Source organism: Peromyscus eremicus, chromosome 15, assembly GCF_949786415.1.
Source record: "Peromyscus eremicus chromosome 15, PerEre_H2_v1, whole genome shotgun sequence".
Classification (NCBI taxonomy): domain Eukaryota; kingdom Metazoa; phylum Chordata; class Mammalia; order Rodentia; family Cricetidae; genus Peromyscus; species Peromyscus eremicus.
The window spans coordinates 42,942,381-42,961,569 of record NC_081431.1 but is presented as its reverse complement, the minus strand read 5'-3'; the positions used below and the strand labels follow the sequence as shown (position 1 = coordinate 42,961,569).

Below are 19,189 nucleotides of genomic sequence, written 5' to 3'. Positions count from 1 at the left end.
TATAGGCTTAGATGATACGTTTCATACTAATTTTGCCTTAATTAGAAACTCAGAATCTGTCCTGATCAGAACGACATTCATTTAACAGATATTTATTGAGTGTACAGTATATGTCAAGCATAATTAGGGGCCAAGGGCAGAAGTAGAAAATAAACAATAAATATAAATATAAATGATTCACTTAGATTAATGTAATAAATACTGTGAAAAAGAATAGATTAAGAGAGTCCAAGGCATGCTGGGGGGCAAAGGAGTGGTGGCAGGCTGGAATGTATAACGAATTGCATTAAACATACAAACTTCAATAAGGGAACTGTGCCCAGCTTAGAACTAGAAAGAAACGTCGTGATATAGAGATGCTGTGTTACTAATTAATTTTTTAGTTTATTGTATGTATTTGAGTTTTGCCTGCATGTATGACAGGGTATCATGTGTGTGCCTGGTGCTCAAAACGACCAGAAGAGGGTATCAGCTCCCCTGGAACTGGAGTTATAGATGGTTGTGAGTCACCATGTAGGTGCTAGGAATGGACCAGGGTCCTCTGGAAGAGCAGTCAGTGCTCTTAACCATTGTCCCTATCAATCCTGATTGTCTCCGGAAGGTCTCAGTTCAGCACTGTAGTCAGATTGAGTTCCACCTCACTTCTTCATAGTGGGGCCTGAACTCCGCCGTATGGAGCCTCAGGGGACCTAGTCCAAGAGTATCCAACCATAGCACTCAGCTTGAGAGAAGAGTCCTGGGAAGACATCATGATTTCCCAATGACACACCCACCTGCCTTCAAGATGCTACTCGTAGAAATGTCCTCACTTGGGGCCCCAGCGACACCCGGTGTGGTAAGGAGAACTGCTTGACAATGAGAGGCCCATGCTCTAACCCGTGAAATGTGGAGAAATTAAAGCAACGTCTTCTGAACAACTTCCATTTGATTAGTTTTGATCTGTAAACCCACACTATTTAATACACAGTAGTCTTTGCCATTATCGGTAATGATAATAGGCCTGGAATAATTTATATGCTATTACAGTTATTCAATAAATAAACACTGCTGTGTTGTAGGGTAATTGAGGAGACATTAAGAGCCCATTTTAGTTCTGTAATTCCACTGTGTCTTCCTTAATCACAAAATACCACCAGGAACTATGAATACACAAGAGGCGTTTGCTGGCTTACTCACATAGAAACTCACATAGGAAGCAAATCACATGCGTTCATCTATTCAAGCCTCTGACCCATCCAGCAGGGGTGGAGGGTTGGTTGTTTTTTAATTTCCTCTTTCTCTGTTTTACCATAGGGAATCTGATCACTGAACCAATTCTTGATATAGTTCCATGGGATGTGATTACATCCTGTAACCCAAAGTTTTAGCCATTCCCAACACTAGGTGCCAGAGGCACCCTAATTTATCAAACCCTTGGGCTGTTTTTCTGTTGAGTAGAGGGTAGGAGTTGGGTGAACAAGTTGTTTCTATAAATGAAGCAGGTTGTTGTAAGGCTGTATCCTGTTTGGAAATGAGCTCATCTGCTATGTCCGTTGGTAGTTAGCAATTTTCTACCACCGGGAGCAGGGCTGCTATGATTCAGCACTGGGGGAAAAGCCCTCAAAGTTAACTGCACCGACTCCTCACTGGCCACCAGGAGGGTCTGTAAGAGACAATGGTCAACGTCTGAAACTTGAGCCAAGCTTAATCCACATAGGGACTTGTTACAAGTCAAGTTCCTATTGGCCCTTGAGGTGAGCTGTGCTCTTTGTGTGATGATGGATCAGGGCTTCCTTTATTGATATAGAATAGATCCTTTTTTAATGATGTTGTTTGAACTTCCCGGGGTGGACAGTGGTTATGTGTTCTTTCTGCCTCTGTCCCCGCTGGCATAAGCAACTACCTCTTAAACCCCGAGTTTTCCTGATCCATAAGGCAGACACTAGTCACCCATGGTCACTGAGCACTTGAAATATCCAATTGAGATATTCTGTACATGTGAAAGTTACATCAGATCCCAGAGGCTTAGTACTGAAAAAGGGTGTGAGACGTTACCTTGACAGCACTTGTACTGTTAACCAGGCTTCTCTCTGTGACAGAACAGTTGGTGGAACAATAAGGAAGGGCTCATTTTGTTCATGATTTTAGTCCATCACGACTAGGAGGTTGGGCCAGGACAGCTTACATCATGGCGTCCAGAAAGCCGGGAGAGGGCATGCCAGTGTGCATCATCCCTGTCCTTTTCCTTTCTTTTAGTCCATGTGGGACCCTGGTCTGTGGGGTTAGTGCTGCTCACATTTAGGGCAGGTCTTCCCCCCCTTAGTCAATCCTGTCTGGAAATGTCCTCACAGATACTTTATGAATGTCCCAGGTACTTTTCAAGTCAGTCAAAGTAACAATCAAGATTAAACATGGTGGGGGCTGGAGATGGCTCCGAGGTTAAGAGCACTTGTTGCTCTTATAGAGGACCCATCCATGTGATGGCTCACAGCCATCCTAACTCCAATTCCAGGGGATCTGATACCCTCTGCTGACCTCAACAGGTACCAGACATGCACATGGTACACATACATACAGGCTGGCAAAGCATCCACACACATAAAAATAAATAAATAAATAAATAAGTGAATAAAACATTATTTACTGGTTACATGTTTTAGATATTTGTGGGTTAGTGCTATGTGTTACTAAAGTTAACTTTTATCTGTTTTATTTTTAATGTGGCTACTAATAAATTTTAAATGGACTATGTAGTTCCCATCATCTGTCTATTGAATGACAGTAGACTGGAAGTTCTTTGCTTTTCCATTTCCTCTGTTAGTTCCTACAGGAAGTCTTTAGAACCAAGTATTCATTATCTTCTGCAGCCTGGAGAAGTGTGTGTGTGTGTGTGTGTGTGTGTGCGAAAAAGCTGCATGGGGAGTGAAAGAGCAAAGGAGGGGAAAAGAAGCAAGTTGTTTGGGCTGAGATGCCACCTGTCACTTTAAGTAAAGAACAAAGCATAGCTAAGCACAAATTGGCTTCTCATAGGGCAGATCTGTTCTTTGTTTTAAAGTAAATAGGGTCACCGGAGCATAGAATCAGCAGCATTCAAATGTAACACACACACACACACACACACACACACACACACACACACACACACACACACACACAGCTCCAGCACAGACCCAAGCAAGAAGTTTTAAGAATGATTGCCATCACTTTCCTTGGTTAACATGGATGATCAAAGACTGACCTATATATTCTAGTTGATAGTCTTGATTTGGACAAAGTGCATTTTGTTACAATACATTTGGTTCTATAGCATTTTAGTAGTGAGGAAATTCTGGTTGAGATAGACTGTCTAATGGCCTTACAGTTACATGTCAACATATATGACAGTTTTTCTGAGAACTGGATAATTTATAAAGTTCAGTGTTTTGGATGGGTATTGAATGACTTCTCTCAGGCAGTCTATTTTTTTGCAGAGAAAAAAAGAAAAAAAAAGGGCATTTAAGTCATCAAGCCCGTGTGACTAAGTTAATGATTTAATGCCCTATGTGTCAGATTTACTCTAACCATGACATAGAGCGCAAAGTGGAAAACTGAAATATTCTCACCGTTTTATGGGTTCATTGAATTAGACTGCCCATTTGATGAGCTCGGAGGAGGAAATAACATGAAGTGTTGTTCCAGGAGCGGAGGAGTGGTCAGCAGACACCAACTGTCCGACAGAAGCATTACGGAAGGCACACCGGTCACTTAGTGTATCCTTATAGCTACCCGGGTGACTTCCTACAGCCCAGAGACAGCTGAGTTTGGGGGGTGGGCAAGAAGGCAGGGGAAGAAAAGGGGCGTGTGGCCTTGAGTCTAGAATGTTCTGTCCCCAAATAAGAATACAGTCATGGCAATCACTGTCTATATGATGACAAACTAACTGCCCTTTAAGAGGCTTAGTCAGCCTCTCATTTGAAATTAGACCCCCCAGAAGCAAAGTAACTTGCCTTAAGCCCCACAGTGGAAGCGGCAGTCACTACTGATTCAGGGTACTATATAAATAGGACAGACCTTGCCCCTAAGGATGCAGTCGTAGACAGCACATATGTTCTCCCAGTTTTATTGCAGATGATGCACGTAGACATGTTCTTCTCTGATCTCGCTCAGCTTTGGTGAAGAGCGGATGATCATCATACTTTGACAGACTTTTGTAAGAAGCCTGGAGTACTACGTGACCTCAGGGTTTGTTCTCTGCTCAAGAAGAGCTAAGCCCTGGAAGGAAGCAGTGGGGCCTTCTGAGTGAACCCCACTAAGCAATGTCTTTAAGGAGAGGAGACAAGAACCACCTCCTTAACTGCTAGGAGGGCTCAAGGGAGAGCCGGGCTCAAGCTCCACCTGCCTCCAGGGCGAGAACACCATCCTTTAGGTGTGACATCCCACCCACTAATGCTAATTACTTCTGGCTCCTGGGCACAGCCCCTGCATGTGGGGACCCTAGAATGTGCTCATGGGTACTCTCTCAGAATCTAAGGGCCAAAGTTCCATGGGACTACCTTGACTCTGGAGATGTAAAAATAGCTCATGGTCATGCGGATAAGTAAGTGTATGTATATATGTATCATCATCATCACCATCATCATCAATGTCACTGTGTTCTTTTGAGACAGGTCCTAGTCTAGCCCAGGCTGGCTTAGAACTCACTGTATCCCACCCTAGCCTCCCAGTTCTCAGCAGTCTTCTGCCCTCAGCCTCCTGAGGGTGCCTAGCATATTTTAAATGTTTTTAAATCAACATGTATCTCCCAAAGGACAGTTAATACATTTCATAAATGTGAAGTCCGGAACATAAAAATTTACCATAACTCTTTCCATTTCTTACCTTTTCCCTTCCAGTCACTGCACATTGCTGATTCAGGATGGGTATGTCATTCTATAACTTTTGCAGTTAAAGCAATCGTAGACTACTTTTCCATGACCTTCCTAGCTCAACTCTTGAGTCATTCCATCCCAGTCAGGAATTCTATCTTGTTGTAAACTTGCTGTAAGCTAGTTATTTAACAAGACATCTTTGGCCTTTCCTGAAAATAACTATAAATTCTTCAAGTTTTCACAAATCACACAGTTGAGCCCAATTGTAAAGTCGTATTAAGTGACTACTTTGTGAGACAACACATACCGATACAGAGTCCCAGGCCCTCCAAAACCCCAACAGCAAAATGCTTGCCAAATGTCCTTTGGCTTAAAGCAGTTAGGAAAATTGGTATGCTGCGTGGGATCAGCTAACCCAGAAATTAGACACAAACTGCTCCTCGTCATGGGTCAGGAATGTAGACACTATTTTTATTGATACATGCTTGCTGGGGTTCCCATTATTTTTAAATGACCTGGTCCCTAAGAACTTAAGCCCCAAATAGTTTACTGCCCCTCAAAACCTAAGGAGGACACCAGAAAGGAGCCCGTGTTCTCACTTTCATAGCCAGGGCAGTCAATGGGTTCCCAGGCACTAAGGGCTATCATTCCTTCCTTTTTCTTAAGAAGGAAGGAGAGGATGGGTCGATTGAAGTTTTCAGGCCTTTGGGAGAAAGTTATAAATAAGGAAAGTGAAATATATTACTCTAGATAAGGTAGACCATGGTTACAAGTTTTAAGTAAGGTTAGGTCCATTTTGAAGTTGAGTCTGTATCAAGCTAGAAATTCATTGTCTGCCTATTATTTTTATTCTCACTTGATGGCTTGATAGAATGAGTTATTTATTGCTATGACCCTGGGCAGGGATATAAATTTCTTTGCTTCTCAGATTTTCCCATTTTTTACCTAGAATGATTACGTCTGGCTGGCCTGCCTCATGAGATTGCTATGGGAATCAAATGAGCTGTTGTAAACTGTAAAATCTGATAAGTTCAAGGTAGATGCTGCTATTCATCATCGGTAATGACGATGCTTGGATACTTCCAGATAGCGTCAAAAGACTGTGCTGGGCCCTGTGGGTGTGTCAGGCTAGGATTTGATGGAGCGATGCCAATTCATACCAGTGATTCGTTCTCTGAAGTCAACCTGATCCAGTCATTACACTGCTTGCTTCTGCTTGTGAGAAGTGTGCTCTCATGAGTGTGGCTAAGACTTCAGCATTCTGGGTTCACAAGGGAAGGCTGTCCATAGAATCAGTTGGGAAGACTCCCTCCAACATCTCCTGTGCTATTGTGATACATTATACTAGTTTGTAAGTAGCCATTTCCAGGAACCAGATAAAGTTCTAATATGGTTGAAGACCAGTCCATGGCTGGGAGAGAATCTTCCCTGTTTATTTAAAAACACAGGTATGCATTACATTTTGTCCAGGTTGTATGGTAAAGGTTTGCCTGCAAGAAGTTAGCCACACCACTTTCCACAATGTCACAGAGAAGCAGATGACTCAGTTTCTGTGGTTGGGGGCGGAAAGGCAACCTGAGTGTGTGCGTCACCACACCTGCCTGAAAAAACATTTGATGGTAGACACTTTGAAAGTCACCTTTTCAAAAGGGAATGAGGTCATTTTCATTCGCTTTGCTGGGGTTTGGAGGCATCTCCCAAGCGGCTGTCAGAGTCTCAAGTGCCGGGTTTGAACTTACACAAACCTGCTCACGCAGCCATCTTTGTGTGTCCACAGAAAGTCATCGATTCTGTCATTTTCCTCTTGGCTTTGCTCCGTCCAGGTAGTCAAGTCCCATAGTGTGATAAATGAACTCATGCCCATGGAAAGCATTGTAATGCATCTCACCTTCAGACCACAGCGGGTTTCATGGAATTCAGAAAGAGGGAACTATGACAGCACCCATATTGTTTGGATGAGGCTGGACATGGGCCATTTTTATTTTTTACGGCTTTGAAAAAAAAAGTTAAAGCAAAGGGAACTGAGATCATTTATCCTAGAGAAGAGTAGGCTGCTGTCACATAAGGGATAGTGACCGCATATCTACAGCACTCACAAAAAAGGAAAATGAAATTAACCAGGATTATAGCTGAGGATTTATGTCTAGTCAGTGACTGCTTCTGGGGGCGGGGAGTTTCATGGGTTTAAAATGGTGTCTTTTGACCGTTCCCAAGTGGTTACCATTTGTCCATATATTCTCAGATAAATCTCAGCCTTGTACCATTTTTTAAATACTAATTTTAAATACTAATTTGTAAGTTTTCATTTGTATTAAATGGATGACAGCTGGCCAAAAAGGACATTTCTTAACTTGATGCTGATGAGGGAACAAGGCCATTAAGACCCTGAATATTTAAGCATCAGATTTTTCTATACCTATTTCTTCTGTTATTCATCCCTCCCCCCTCATATGTGTCTGTAAACCACCGCAACAGAATCACCCTGGCTCCAGTCCCAGACCTGCTGGACCACTGTTGGGAATTCTGTCCACTGGTGCTTCTGATGTGTGAGAATCACACTCCCAATGCTGCAGCAGAACACTTCTGTAAGTGTGTCCTTGAGCCGCAGCATGAGTGAGCTCCACCTGGATGCATATTAGATATGCAAACTCTGGGCCCCATCTTGGGTCCACCAAGTCAGAACCTGTGGGAGTGGAGTGTCCAGCAACTTACTGGACAAGTCATTAGGGTACATTGATGCTCACTGACATCTGGGGGCACAGGTGGAGCTCCATTCCTTCTGTGGTTCTTTAAAGCAGTAAGGGAGGGACTCATTAAGACACTCTCATTATTGGCATCTCTTGGGTTTTGTCTGTAACCATGAAACTTCTGATTAGAGGGAACCTTATAGGAGATTTAGTCTAATACTCACTCAACCATTTTAATCCCTCTCTTCCTCTTTCTTTGATCATCTGATAAATCCTCTGCACTGGGAACCGAGGAAGCCGAGATTAATACAAAGAACAGCCCTAATCTTCCCAGAGCTCACAGAGACATATCCGACATGATCATACTAGCTATGAAGTGATCATTGCCATGATGGGGAGACTGTGTTGCCGCAGAGGACTTACTAAAGGGATCTGAGTGAATCTCCTACAAAGTAACTGAGCCGTGACAGAGCATTTCCCCACTGGAGAATTCTTGACAGCCTGCTGGGACCCAGTTGACTTTAAGATCAGCTTAGGTGTTAGAAATTCATTCCTTAGGTTGAGTTAGAGTCAGCCATGCTCTGTGACCTCTTGCCCGTCCTGACTCGAAGATCTGAATCTACATGGAGCAAGGCCAGAGTTCTTACAGCAAATCTTCACCGTCACCAGGATCCCTTCACTCTGGATTTCACTCTCCAAGGCCGTGAGACTCTGCATTCTTTCAGTCAAATTCAAAATACTCTGCCTTTTCTTTCTTTATTTAAAAGTATTTGCAACATATTTTTGGGTGCTCTGCAAGAGAGGATAGTATAGAATGATAAACTTGGAAGAGCAAATCTCCGAGTCTACTAATGACTTGGCTGTTTCCCACAGGGCTGAAGCCCAGCTTCCCTCGCTTTGTGGATGACCGTGTTAGACCTCTCACACTGATCTCATAGATACTCAGAAACCCAGGCTTAGGGGCAGTCTTCAAGTTTTGTTCTTCACAATTGTCTTACCTTAAGTGTGCATCTTAGGATAGGATTTCCTCTGCTTGTAGAATGTTCAAATGTGCACATATAAAAAACTATCCATATATATGCCACAAATATAGAAGAAATTAAAGATTAGAATTTCACAAAAAAGAATTGACTTACTAGTCTTTTGTTGCGAACCTACAATGTGTGGGGCACGTGCCACTTAATTTTGTGCTTGTGTTTTTGGTGTAAGTTCTAAGTTCAGTTATCCATATTTTATTTTAGATTCAGATTCTGTAACCTAGTAGACTTTGGAGACCTTGGAGTTAAAAACTTTCTCCATTTTGTCTTATATCCTCAGGGCCTATCCCAGTTTGTGGTATGTTGATAGGTAAATAAGATCTGATATTTAATGTATTAGATAGCTAGATAGATGTATACATTTCCAAGGAATTGACATTGCATTGGGGTGCTCTACAGATTTCCCTCCATGAAGTCAATAATCTCAGCTCTTTAACAAGCACCCATCATTTATTTTAACTGATTTTGCTGGTCCATTTGCATTATCTTGGGTGCGCCAATCAAAATCATGCAAGCTGTTGGCAAGTGCCTTGCTAAAATCTAGACGGAGGATGTCTTCATCAGCCTTCTAATCACCCAATCTGAAGGAAGTGAGGCCAGTCTGCCTTCCCTTGTTCTAAAGACCGCCATTTCCTTTTCGCTGTTGATAGTCTTTTGGGTTTTATTGACAAGTCAAGAATTCATGAGATGACTGGGCATGGCTCATCTCTGTGGTTTTCTTCTGTGTGGTTAAAAGTTGTCTCAAAATAATTTTTCTTCACTATACTTTTTTTCCCCTGCATTTGTTGAGGAGTATTCCATCTCCTCTGAGGGAGTTCTGAGGTTTTGTAGTCTCACCCAGAGCAACTGACACTGGATTCTGAAATGTGTACATATATTCCTGATGTGTTCATCTTCTATGCCTAATGGGCCCATGTCCACTAACCAGCACACAGCTAATGTAAGTAATTGACTTATATTTTAGTCTAACAGTTTTCTAAGATGTCTTTCAGCGATGTCTGGTAATTTAGCAATCTTCTTCTTGTTCCCTGGGGTTAGCCCCTATAATGTAATAAAGGATGTTTACTCAGGCTGGTCACATAGAAATCGTGTTTAAAGTAAAAAAATTCACCCTCATTTTATTAGAGTGGAAACCAACCATTACTAATTCTAGTGAGGAAATTTATGTTTATTTTGCTTTAATTTTAGCAGTATTTGTTCGTGGTCTGTTTAGATCTTGATTAGATCAGTTTTGAAGTGAGGAGTCTAGGGTAGATAAACCTGCCATAGAATCAAAGTTCTGAATTACATGGTTCTAAACTTTGGACGAAACACCCCTTGAAAATAACTTCAAACATTAATCTCTCTCTCTCTCTCTCTCTCTCTCTCTCTCTCTCTCTCTCTCTCTCTCTCTCTCTTTCACACACACACACACACACACACACACACACACACACACACACACACAGACTTGGAAGACTACAAGAGCTGGGAGATGAAGAGTGCTGTTAACTTGGCTCTTCAATCTCCTTTCTTATATAAAAGGTATAGTTTAGGGGCTCTCCTCCCCCTCCCTCCCTCCCTCCCTCCCCCCCCCTCTCTTGCACCTGCGCACACACACATACATGCACACACATGCACACACATACACATGCACACACATGTGCGCACACACGGTGGGGCGTGAAATGCATGCAACATTATGAAAATCTGAATGAGAAGTTTGGGTTGCATCCACATGCGTTTCATGTTATGATAATCAAAAAATGTGTCTTCGTGGGATAGAAACTGGGAAAAGAACATTCAAGGCTCTTCCTGTATCATTTGTATATGTATAAATATATATTATATAGAACATACATTACATCATGGTGTGTGAATCCAGAATTATCTCAGAGTGGTTTGGAAGCGTTAAATCACAAAGTGTTAGAAAAGTGTCTGGAGGTGAGCGGGCCTTGCTTGTCCATGAGCTAACTCAGAAGCTCAGGCCCTAATCTTTGTAAAAATCCCTTTGTAGGGATTTTATGAGACAGTTTCTAATCCAGGGGAGTGACTCCATAGATCTTGGCCATCTTGGCCATACACCTTTTCTTCCTTGTTCTAGGAAGAACACTAGGACAAGGAGCTGGCCCAGGAGGGCACTATGAACTGGCACCGAGGCCAGTTTAAAGTGTCTGTGGTAAGGGGAACCACAGCAGCCCGAGAGTAACGCTGTTACATAACTTGCCCAAATCGCTAGGCAGATCAGTTAACAGGGCTTGGTACAGGTCATCCATAAAATAGAATAACAAGGCAGCTTCCAAGCCCAGATCTGGCCCAGCCTGGCCGGAGACACAGCATACAGCAACTCCACAGGCCTGGGAGCTTTGGGGTTTCGGTTAACTCAGGCATGTTATAAATCTGTACAAGTGGAAAAAACCAAAAATGATGTCTCTCTGGCTGGCCCCCTGAATAACTGTCCCCAAGAGGCCTAGGAAAGCACAGCTTCCCTTGCAAAATCCTTAATCATTTCTCTCACATACGAGTTTTCCATGCAGCTGCATGGATGAGGACCCAGGCAGAGACCAAGGAGGGCCGTGCTTCCTAGACGTCTTTTGGCCCTGGGGATACTGAGTGTTGAATGAATGGCTGGCTGCAATGTGTCTCCCACATGTCTCCGAAAACGCTTATAGTTTCCCAGGGTTTGTCTGTGCCCTGGACTTTAGGAACATTTTTACCAGTGAATTGGATAGAAACAAAGAAGGCAAATGTAGCCAATTTTCTGGTTCTTGGATGAAAGGGGATATGAGACAGAATTATGATTTTTAAATGGTTTGGCAAGTGGGGCTGGTCACAGCAAGTTGTCACTTAATATGGCTACGCTTTAAAGGCCGTCCTAACGTCAAAAGTGGAAGTGCCAAGTTAGGAGATGCTTAGGCTGGCAAGCGTTTCAGATGGAAAACATTTATGGATTTTATTGGATGTCAAGAAAGGCATGAGTCACCCGGATGCTGTGGCTGCATTAAAGAAGAAACCAGAAAAGGGGCAGGGGACTGTCCCATGTGTTAGGGTGAGTTCTAGAGCCAAGAGGATGATGAATTAGAGTTGCTCACTGAGGAGAAAAGAGGGTCCGATTCAAAAGATCCAAGGGGTAAATTCTTTAAAGAGTGGTCGAAGGAAAATCAGTCCACTCAGTGGATGCCTGGGATTTAGCCCTGCCGTATGGAAAGGGAGTAACGGCAATTAATTGACTCTGAAAGAGGGGAATTGAGTGGTGGTGGTGGTGGTGGTGGTGGTGGTGGTGGTGGTGGTGGTGGTGGTGGTGGTGGTGGTGTGCATGGAAACATAATGGCTTGAAAGAAGGAAAAAAATTAAATTTTAAAATAATTAGAGCAGTTCAGAAGCAGAACGAACCATTTCATTAAATCCTGAGCTTTCCGTCACTAGAACCGTTTGAGAGCACAGCTCTGGCATTCTGAAGGCTCTCAGCACTAGAGCTCACGGTCGGTGACCAGTGAGATCACTCCTGCTTCTCGAAGTCTACGATTTAAGTGGGAATGCCAAGGTCACGCAGGACCCCGCCAGAGCTGAGTTTTCAGCTCGTGGCTCCGACTCTGACCAGCTGTATGACCTTCAGTTAAGAAAGGTCATACAGTGGTGGGGGACCTCCACCCCCAGTTTCTTCATCTGGCTTCAACAAATGCCGCCTCAGTTGCTCCCTGGTACATCTGGCCCCTGTGTGGCCTTACAGCTTGTGGGAAAAGGAAGTTTCTGGCTTGCTTGCTACCTGCCATAAGTCTTCCTGCAGAGGGAAAGCTTTGTGGAAGAGCCCAAACCGCTGACGCTGGAGGCCAGGGAACTAAACTCTCGCTTGCTCATGGGGGGGGGGGGGGGGACAGAGGGCAGCTGCACAGCTGCAGTGTGTTCCCTGGAGAATGCCAACAGGAAGCTGATCGCACAACTTGGTCCTCTGCCTCCTCTAAACACCTGTACTGACTTCAGCTCTGCCTCTTGAAACAGCCGGAGAGAAACGGAGGTCGTTTTACAACTGCGCCGCACAGCTCTGTCTTTGGCAAACTTCATTCTCTGTTTGCTTAGTGAGTTGGCGATTGCTTTTGGAGTTTTGCTTATGATCACCAGAACAGACACTCACAGAGAATCTTACTGTGTGGCAGATTTCTTCTCTAAGTTTTTCATAAATCAACTTGTTTAATTAGCTTATCGGTTGAAAATCTAATGACAAATTGGCAGCATAGATCTTTCTCCCACTATAAAAAGGGGAAAGCTAAAATTTTCCTTTGTCCTAACGACGAGAGAGCTCTTTATCTCCCGGATTCCATTGTTGGCCAACTGTGGCTTCTTTTGTGGCCCATTTTGTCCTTGTCCCTTTCTTCTCTGCCTGAGGTAAGGGTGTCATTCTCACACTGTTACATGCTTGCTTTATGACATTCCTTTTTTGACTTTTGTCTAAAGCTAATATCATAGTCTCCAAAGCTTCATTCCTTCCATTTTCCCCCCTAAAGACCTTTAACATATACTTATCGGTACACATGTCAGTTTGCTCTGATACAGACACAGAAGGCCGTGGACAGTTTATGAAATATCTCCCACAGTTACTGAGGTCAGCTGGGGGAAGAAGTAAGAGGAGCTGGGCCGCTTGTAAAGCCCTGAGGAATCTAAACCTTCGTTCCTTGGCGGGCAGATCTGGCTATACTCACCCGATCCAAATACAGAGTCACATTTTCTTCCCATCTCTTTGTTTCCTGAGATTGGAAATGAAAACAGCTGTTAAAAATAAGAGCACATGAGTCATCTCGAGCCTCCACATGATAATTACAGTTTCCATTTCACTCGGTCCAGTCCTTCCCAGCGTGCTGAGCCCCGGATCACAGTCCCACTGTGGGGAGAGCCCCGCAGCTGGCACAGGCAATTGAAAAGGACGACCTTCATTTTCATTTTCTAATCCTCTGAGGCTAAACACTGAGTGAGTTGCCAAGCCAAGAAAAATAACAAGAAAGAAGATATTTCAATTTGAAAACTTGATTTGCGGGGCAGGCCATTTTTCCAATTTTCCCTTTGGAGCAAAACTCTGTGTTGATGTTAGCAATGTTGGTTCCTCTTCTGTGATTTTGAAGGTGTCTCTCTTCGGCTTTGTGGCACCCTGACTAGGAAGACTCTTTAACTCTTGTAGATGCTGTGTTTCTTCTTGTAAGTGCCCGGTGCTTTATAAGCTAGATTACCAACCTCACAGAAGGTAATCCTCAATCTGCCGGTTGGTTGCCATCTGCCAGGACAGACTGAGTCTCTTAAGTCATGCCCAGGCCCCATAACAACCATTTAACCTCGACTGAGTAATTCTGCTGGTCTAACACTAAGGTGCCACCCCTCCCAGCAGAGAGCCAGGTGCCTTCATTCTAATAGCACCAACATTTGCAGATTATAGATTATATAGAGACTACAGTTTCCAGCAAGAGAGCTGTGAGCCATTTTGTAGTGGAAGCTTGCCCTTTAACCATCCTGTATTTCCCCCTTCTAGGAGTGGATTTCTTTATGATTTGATTAGGGGTGTGTGTGTGTGTGTGTGTGTGTGTGTGTGTGTGGTGGACATGAAACTTACCAAATTTAGGACCAATACATGCTCCATAAACTCTCGACCACTGAGTTGTACTCCCAGAAGTGCCTGGTTAGAGTATTTTTGAATTTTATTTGCATTAATTGATTGATTGATTATAGAGGTATGTGTGCCATGATATAGGACAGAGGACAACTTGTAAGAGTTGGTTCTTTCCTTCCACCATGTATGTCTCAGGGATTGAACTCAGATCATCAAACTTGATGACTGTCTTAGTTTGGGTTTGTACTGCTGGGAAGAGACGCCATGACCGTGGCAACTCTTATAAAGGAAAAACATTTAATTGTAGTGGCTCCCTTACAGGTCAGGTTTAGTCCATTGTCATCACGGTAGGACACAGTGGCTGGGAGTATGGCAGCATGCAGGCAGACATGGTGTTGGAGAGGGAACTGAGAATTCTTACATCTTGACTCTTGGGCAAGAGGAAGTGATCCTGAGACACTGGGTGTGGTTTGAGCATATATGAGACCTCAAAGCCCACCTCCATAGTGACACACTTCCTCTATCAAGGCCATACCTACTCCAACAAGGCCACACCTCCTAATAGTGCCACTCCCTTTGGGGGGGCCATTTTTTTTTTCAGACTACCATAGTGGCAAACACCTTTGCCCTCTGAACCATCTGGCTAGTCCAAGATTATTTTTAAAGTTCATTTCCCACATGAAAATCTCTACACTTCTGTTACATTTTCTCCTCCAAGAGCTAGTTTTAGCTGGTGTGGTGACACATGCCTGTAATTCCAGCACTTAGGAGGCTGGGACAGGATTGTGAGTTCCAAGTGTGCCTGGGCTACAGAGTGAGTCTCTCAGCAAACCCTAAACAAAAACAAAAACAAAAAAAAACCAAAAAACAAAACAAAAAAAACCAATAAAAACCCCAAAACAAACCAAAAGAAAAAAAAACAACCACAAGCTAGTTTTATGTGTTAGGAAAGAAGACACATAGTATGACTTAAGGAATTCTGGGTAGGTTATTCAGTCCCAGGTCCCAGCTCCATACCTTAAATCCCACCATTGAACAGTCACTCCTCTCTGGTGATATCTTATTTGTCAGCTATAACACGATCAAAATGTAATATTTTAGCCAGACAGTGGTAGCACATGCCCTTAATCATCCTAGCACTTGGGAGGCAGAGGCAGGAGGATCTCTGTGAGTCCTAGGCCAGCGTGGGCTACAGAGCGAGTTCCAGGACAGCCAGGGCTACGCAGAGAAATCTTGTCTCCAAAAAAAACAAAGCCATATTTTTTGAGGGACAAACTCATCAAGTTAGGACGTGTAATGTAATGATTGGAAGCAGGCTTAAAGTCAGATGCCTACCCCAGGTCTACCTGGATCCTCTGCTCACTCTCTGTGTGACCACAGGCAGTCAGTTCAGCTTTCTGTGCCTTGTCATCGTCGTCTGTCAAACGAGGTGACAACCGTGCTTTCCTCTGGGATTTTTGTCAGTTCTCAATGAAATAGGTGATGTGCTTAAATAAACAGCATCCTGCTCTGTGTCATCAATTATCACTTTCATTTACATAAATTAGCATTCTATATAGACGTGCTTTTGACAGAAAGGGCTGATGTCAGCTCACAGAGAAATGGGACGTTAGCTTGGGTTCAGATGCACCACTAATGGATTGCTCATACGAGGGTTAGTTATTGGTGGCATGCAATCACTGGGTGCCTGGAGGAAGCATTTGAGGCATGGGAGGGAGGGAGAGAGAGGTTGGGGGAAGGTGGTGGTGGTCCTGACCACTTTGCTCAGTAAGTGATCAGCTTGGACGGTGAGTAAGCAGTGTGATATACAACTGCAGATGTATAGCTAATGGACGACTTACTTAGCTTTCTGTGTTCTCATAATTTTGTGCCTTGCAATAAAAAATGTTTCTTCCTTGGACTTGAAGAACCACAGAAAAATGCAAAACAGCGTTTCTCTTCATTCAGTGCTCCCCTTTCTCTCTTTTTAGATTACATGAAGCAGACGACATTTGAAGCCCAAGCCTTTTTAGAAGCTGTGCAGTTCTTCCGGCAGGAGAAGGGTCACTATGGCTCCTGGGAGATGATCACTGGGGATGAAGTCCAGGTAATGTGGGGCTCCGAGCTATGGATCCTCTATCTGTGGAGTAGGAGGCCATTTAACAAGTGAGCCTCAGAAAGCTGCACGAATAGAAGTTGTGGGTCCCAAGCCATGTCCCCCATTGTCTAAGAGCATCTTGTTACTAAGCCGCTGGGTACCTAACATGAAGACCAGCAGACCTGGCATTCGGCAGGGCAGCCCACAACACTTCTGTGAGGTCACTAAATGTGCAAAGCCAGATGTCTGCTCACAACAGTGGACATGCTCTTTTAGAGTATGAGCCAAAGGCTTCCCCTCTCTATGTGTTGAGTAAGTTTATACACATTCACTTATTGTTTGATGGGTCGTGGGTGCTGCAGTAGAGAGACGCTCACCAAGATGCTAAGCCTTCATTTTCTGAAGGAGCAGAGGGACATAGCCTTCTCGGAAAAGACTGACAACCAGCTAGCTCACTCCAGTTCCTTATTCAAATATATACAAGGTTAATAGGGGATGGGAAAGATTCCAACTACCAAAGTCATCTTACTTTCGCTGCCCGTGAGAGCAGACAACCCACACACATCTCAGTCCCTTTTGATCATGCCTAGCCGTAATCAAAAGTAAGAACCCCAGGTCTGCCAGAAATGTCTTAGGACCAAGATCGGTGCAGCTGCAAGCTGTCACGTAGCACGAAGTGCAGATTCTCCAGAGAGTCAACACGTCTTCAAGGTTTAACAAGTCTCAAAACAATTTCTCAGCCTCTACTATTAACCCAAACATAGCGAAGGCTTTGCTGAAACATTTCACTCAAAGCCAGACACAAAGTCTTTACTATACATGTCACTTAAAGCAAGACATAAAGGCTTTACTTTGCACATCACTACAGCCACACACGTATTTGTGTATTCCCAACCTGAGAACACTGTAGAACTTCCAACAGTTCTTAGTCTCTGATATTTTGCAGAAGTGCATCCATTTAAAACTTTGAAAAGATGAAAGACTTATAATACTTTATGCCCCAAAGAAAACCCCAAGTACAAGAAGTGGAAGCATTTGATACTGACCAGCTTAGCAAATAGATGACACATGTAACAGTTAACAGTTAGTAGAGAGACCTGTATCAAAATGCTTGTGTGTGCTATTTGATAATGTTCAAATCCTGAGTCTGTCTATCTTGACAGCCTTAAGGAGTGGGAAGTCTGTGTGAGGGACCTGGGAGATACGGAATAGCTAAGTGACCTTGCAGTCTTACGCATACCGTAACTTTGAGGGCCCACTCTATACCCAGGCATTGTGCTGGGTGCCTGTGGTTCAGAGCTCATGAGAGAATGGTTCCTGCCTGTGTGGATGATGGTCTCAGGGTTATAGGTGAGTGGGCAGATGACAAAGGAAGACTTTCTTCTGCCCCGATCCAGGAGCCTAACACTAACCATGGAGATAGGCTGGTATTTATCATCTCCTGGGCCTGGGCTATGCCCCTCGCTTCTTATTTTCTTCTGCTCACAATCTTAATCGTATGTCAGTTCACTTTCCTTTACACTGAAAACAAATATTTAATAGATCTTTTCTGGGCTTGAGCCTTTCAGGTTTTTTGTGTTTTCTGTCTACTTTATCCTTTAGGCTAACATGTGCTAAGTGCTACAGAGAGTGAGAGAGCTGAATGACACTTTTTACATTGTTCTCTTTATAGTAATGACTCGCATGAGTATGGCAGACCTTCATGGTGATGGTTATTTTAGGCAAAGGTCCAGGCAGGGAAGTGTCTCAGAATAGCATGCCTGGCAGGCTGTTAAGGGGAAACTATTTGTATGCTGGTAAAAACATCAACGTATTTTCTATTTGTCCATCTGCGCTACAAGCACTGCCAACTGAAATCATGAGAGAAAGCTATCTGCAAAATTGTCGAGTAGCTGCAGGTACAAGGTGCATTGATCATTTGCCTTTAATCAGCTGGGGAGGTGAGACTGACTCGTGCTTCCCACAGAGCCGCCTGACTCTGTGACCAGAAAACTGTCCACATTGGAGGTCTGGCCCATTCCTTCTAGACTGGTCTTAGTTCAAATGATCTGGAGTGTGGTCCTTGTCCTCTAAATAGATACGCTCACCTACAATCTTTCAGTAACACAGGGGCCAGTCAGACATGGGGCCTGCCTTTGGTAGGGGCATCATCCTTTCTCGGATTCATCCCTCCTCACAGCTTTCGGGCTGAAAGGAAGTATGACAGTCTTTCAGTGAGTGCCCCCTGGTTGTTTGAGGGCACAGTGGTGTGGCCTTCTGTGGGTGGTTTGGGGTTTGTTGCTATTGTTTTGGGGGACAGGGTCTCAGCATGTAGCTCAGGCTGACCTCAAACTCTTGCCTAAATCCCTGCTCAGCTTTCTTTTTTTTTCTTTTTTTGTTTGTTTTTCGAGACAGGGTTTCTCTGTGTAGCTTTGCGCCTTTCCTGGAACTCACTTGGTAGCCCAGGCTGTCCTCAAACTCACAGAGATCCGCCTGCCTCTGCCTCCTGAGTGCTGGGATTAAAGGCGTGCGCCACCACCGCCCGGCCTCCTCAGCTTTCTTAGTCATAGACTGGAGGCCTACACCACCATGCCCTGCTTGGTTTATTCATTTTGATTAATCTGATGACACGTTTGGCTTCTTATATGTGTGATGAAATTTTAGTCTCCATGTCCCAGCAGTTAAAATTTCCGACCACCTTCTCTCCTTTTTAAAATACAAAATTATGAAAATTATATTTTTAGGTTCCTTATGGTATAAACTCATTATGTCCTGTTTGATGGGGAGGTCAGAGAACCTTTACTATTGTATTTATTAGATTAGCTACTTTCCCTCCAAAAGCCTAGGACTTTGCTTATGGAGAGCTGGCCAGGTCAGGTGACCCTGAGTGGTCAGGAGAGGGACAAGGATGGAGCTGGCATCCTGAGGAAGATGATGTCGGGATGAGGTGTGGCTGGGCCTGGGGACCACAGGCTCTCCCAGCTTCAGGCTGCTCCCAGCCCCCACCCGCT

The 19,189-nt window shown here is 43.9% G+C and overlaps 1 protein-coding gene across 1 annotated transcript in view; it reads left to right on the top strand.

Moving 5' to 3' along the window:
- The window catches only part of Niban1 (niban apoptosis regulator 1), a 149,929-nt gene that overhangs the window by 104,213 nt on the left and 26,527 nt on the right, over positions 1-19,189 (top strand). The window contains exon 6 of the mRNA XM_059280874.1: positions 16,093-16,208. Within this exon, the coding sequence (XP_059136857.1) occupies positions 16,093-16,208 (116 nt within the window). The remainder of the gene's footprint in view (positions 1-16,092; positions 16,209-19,189) is intronic.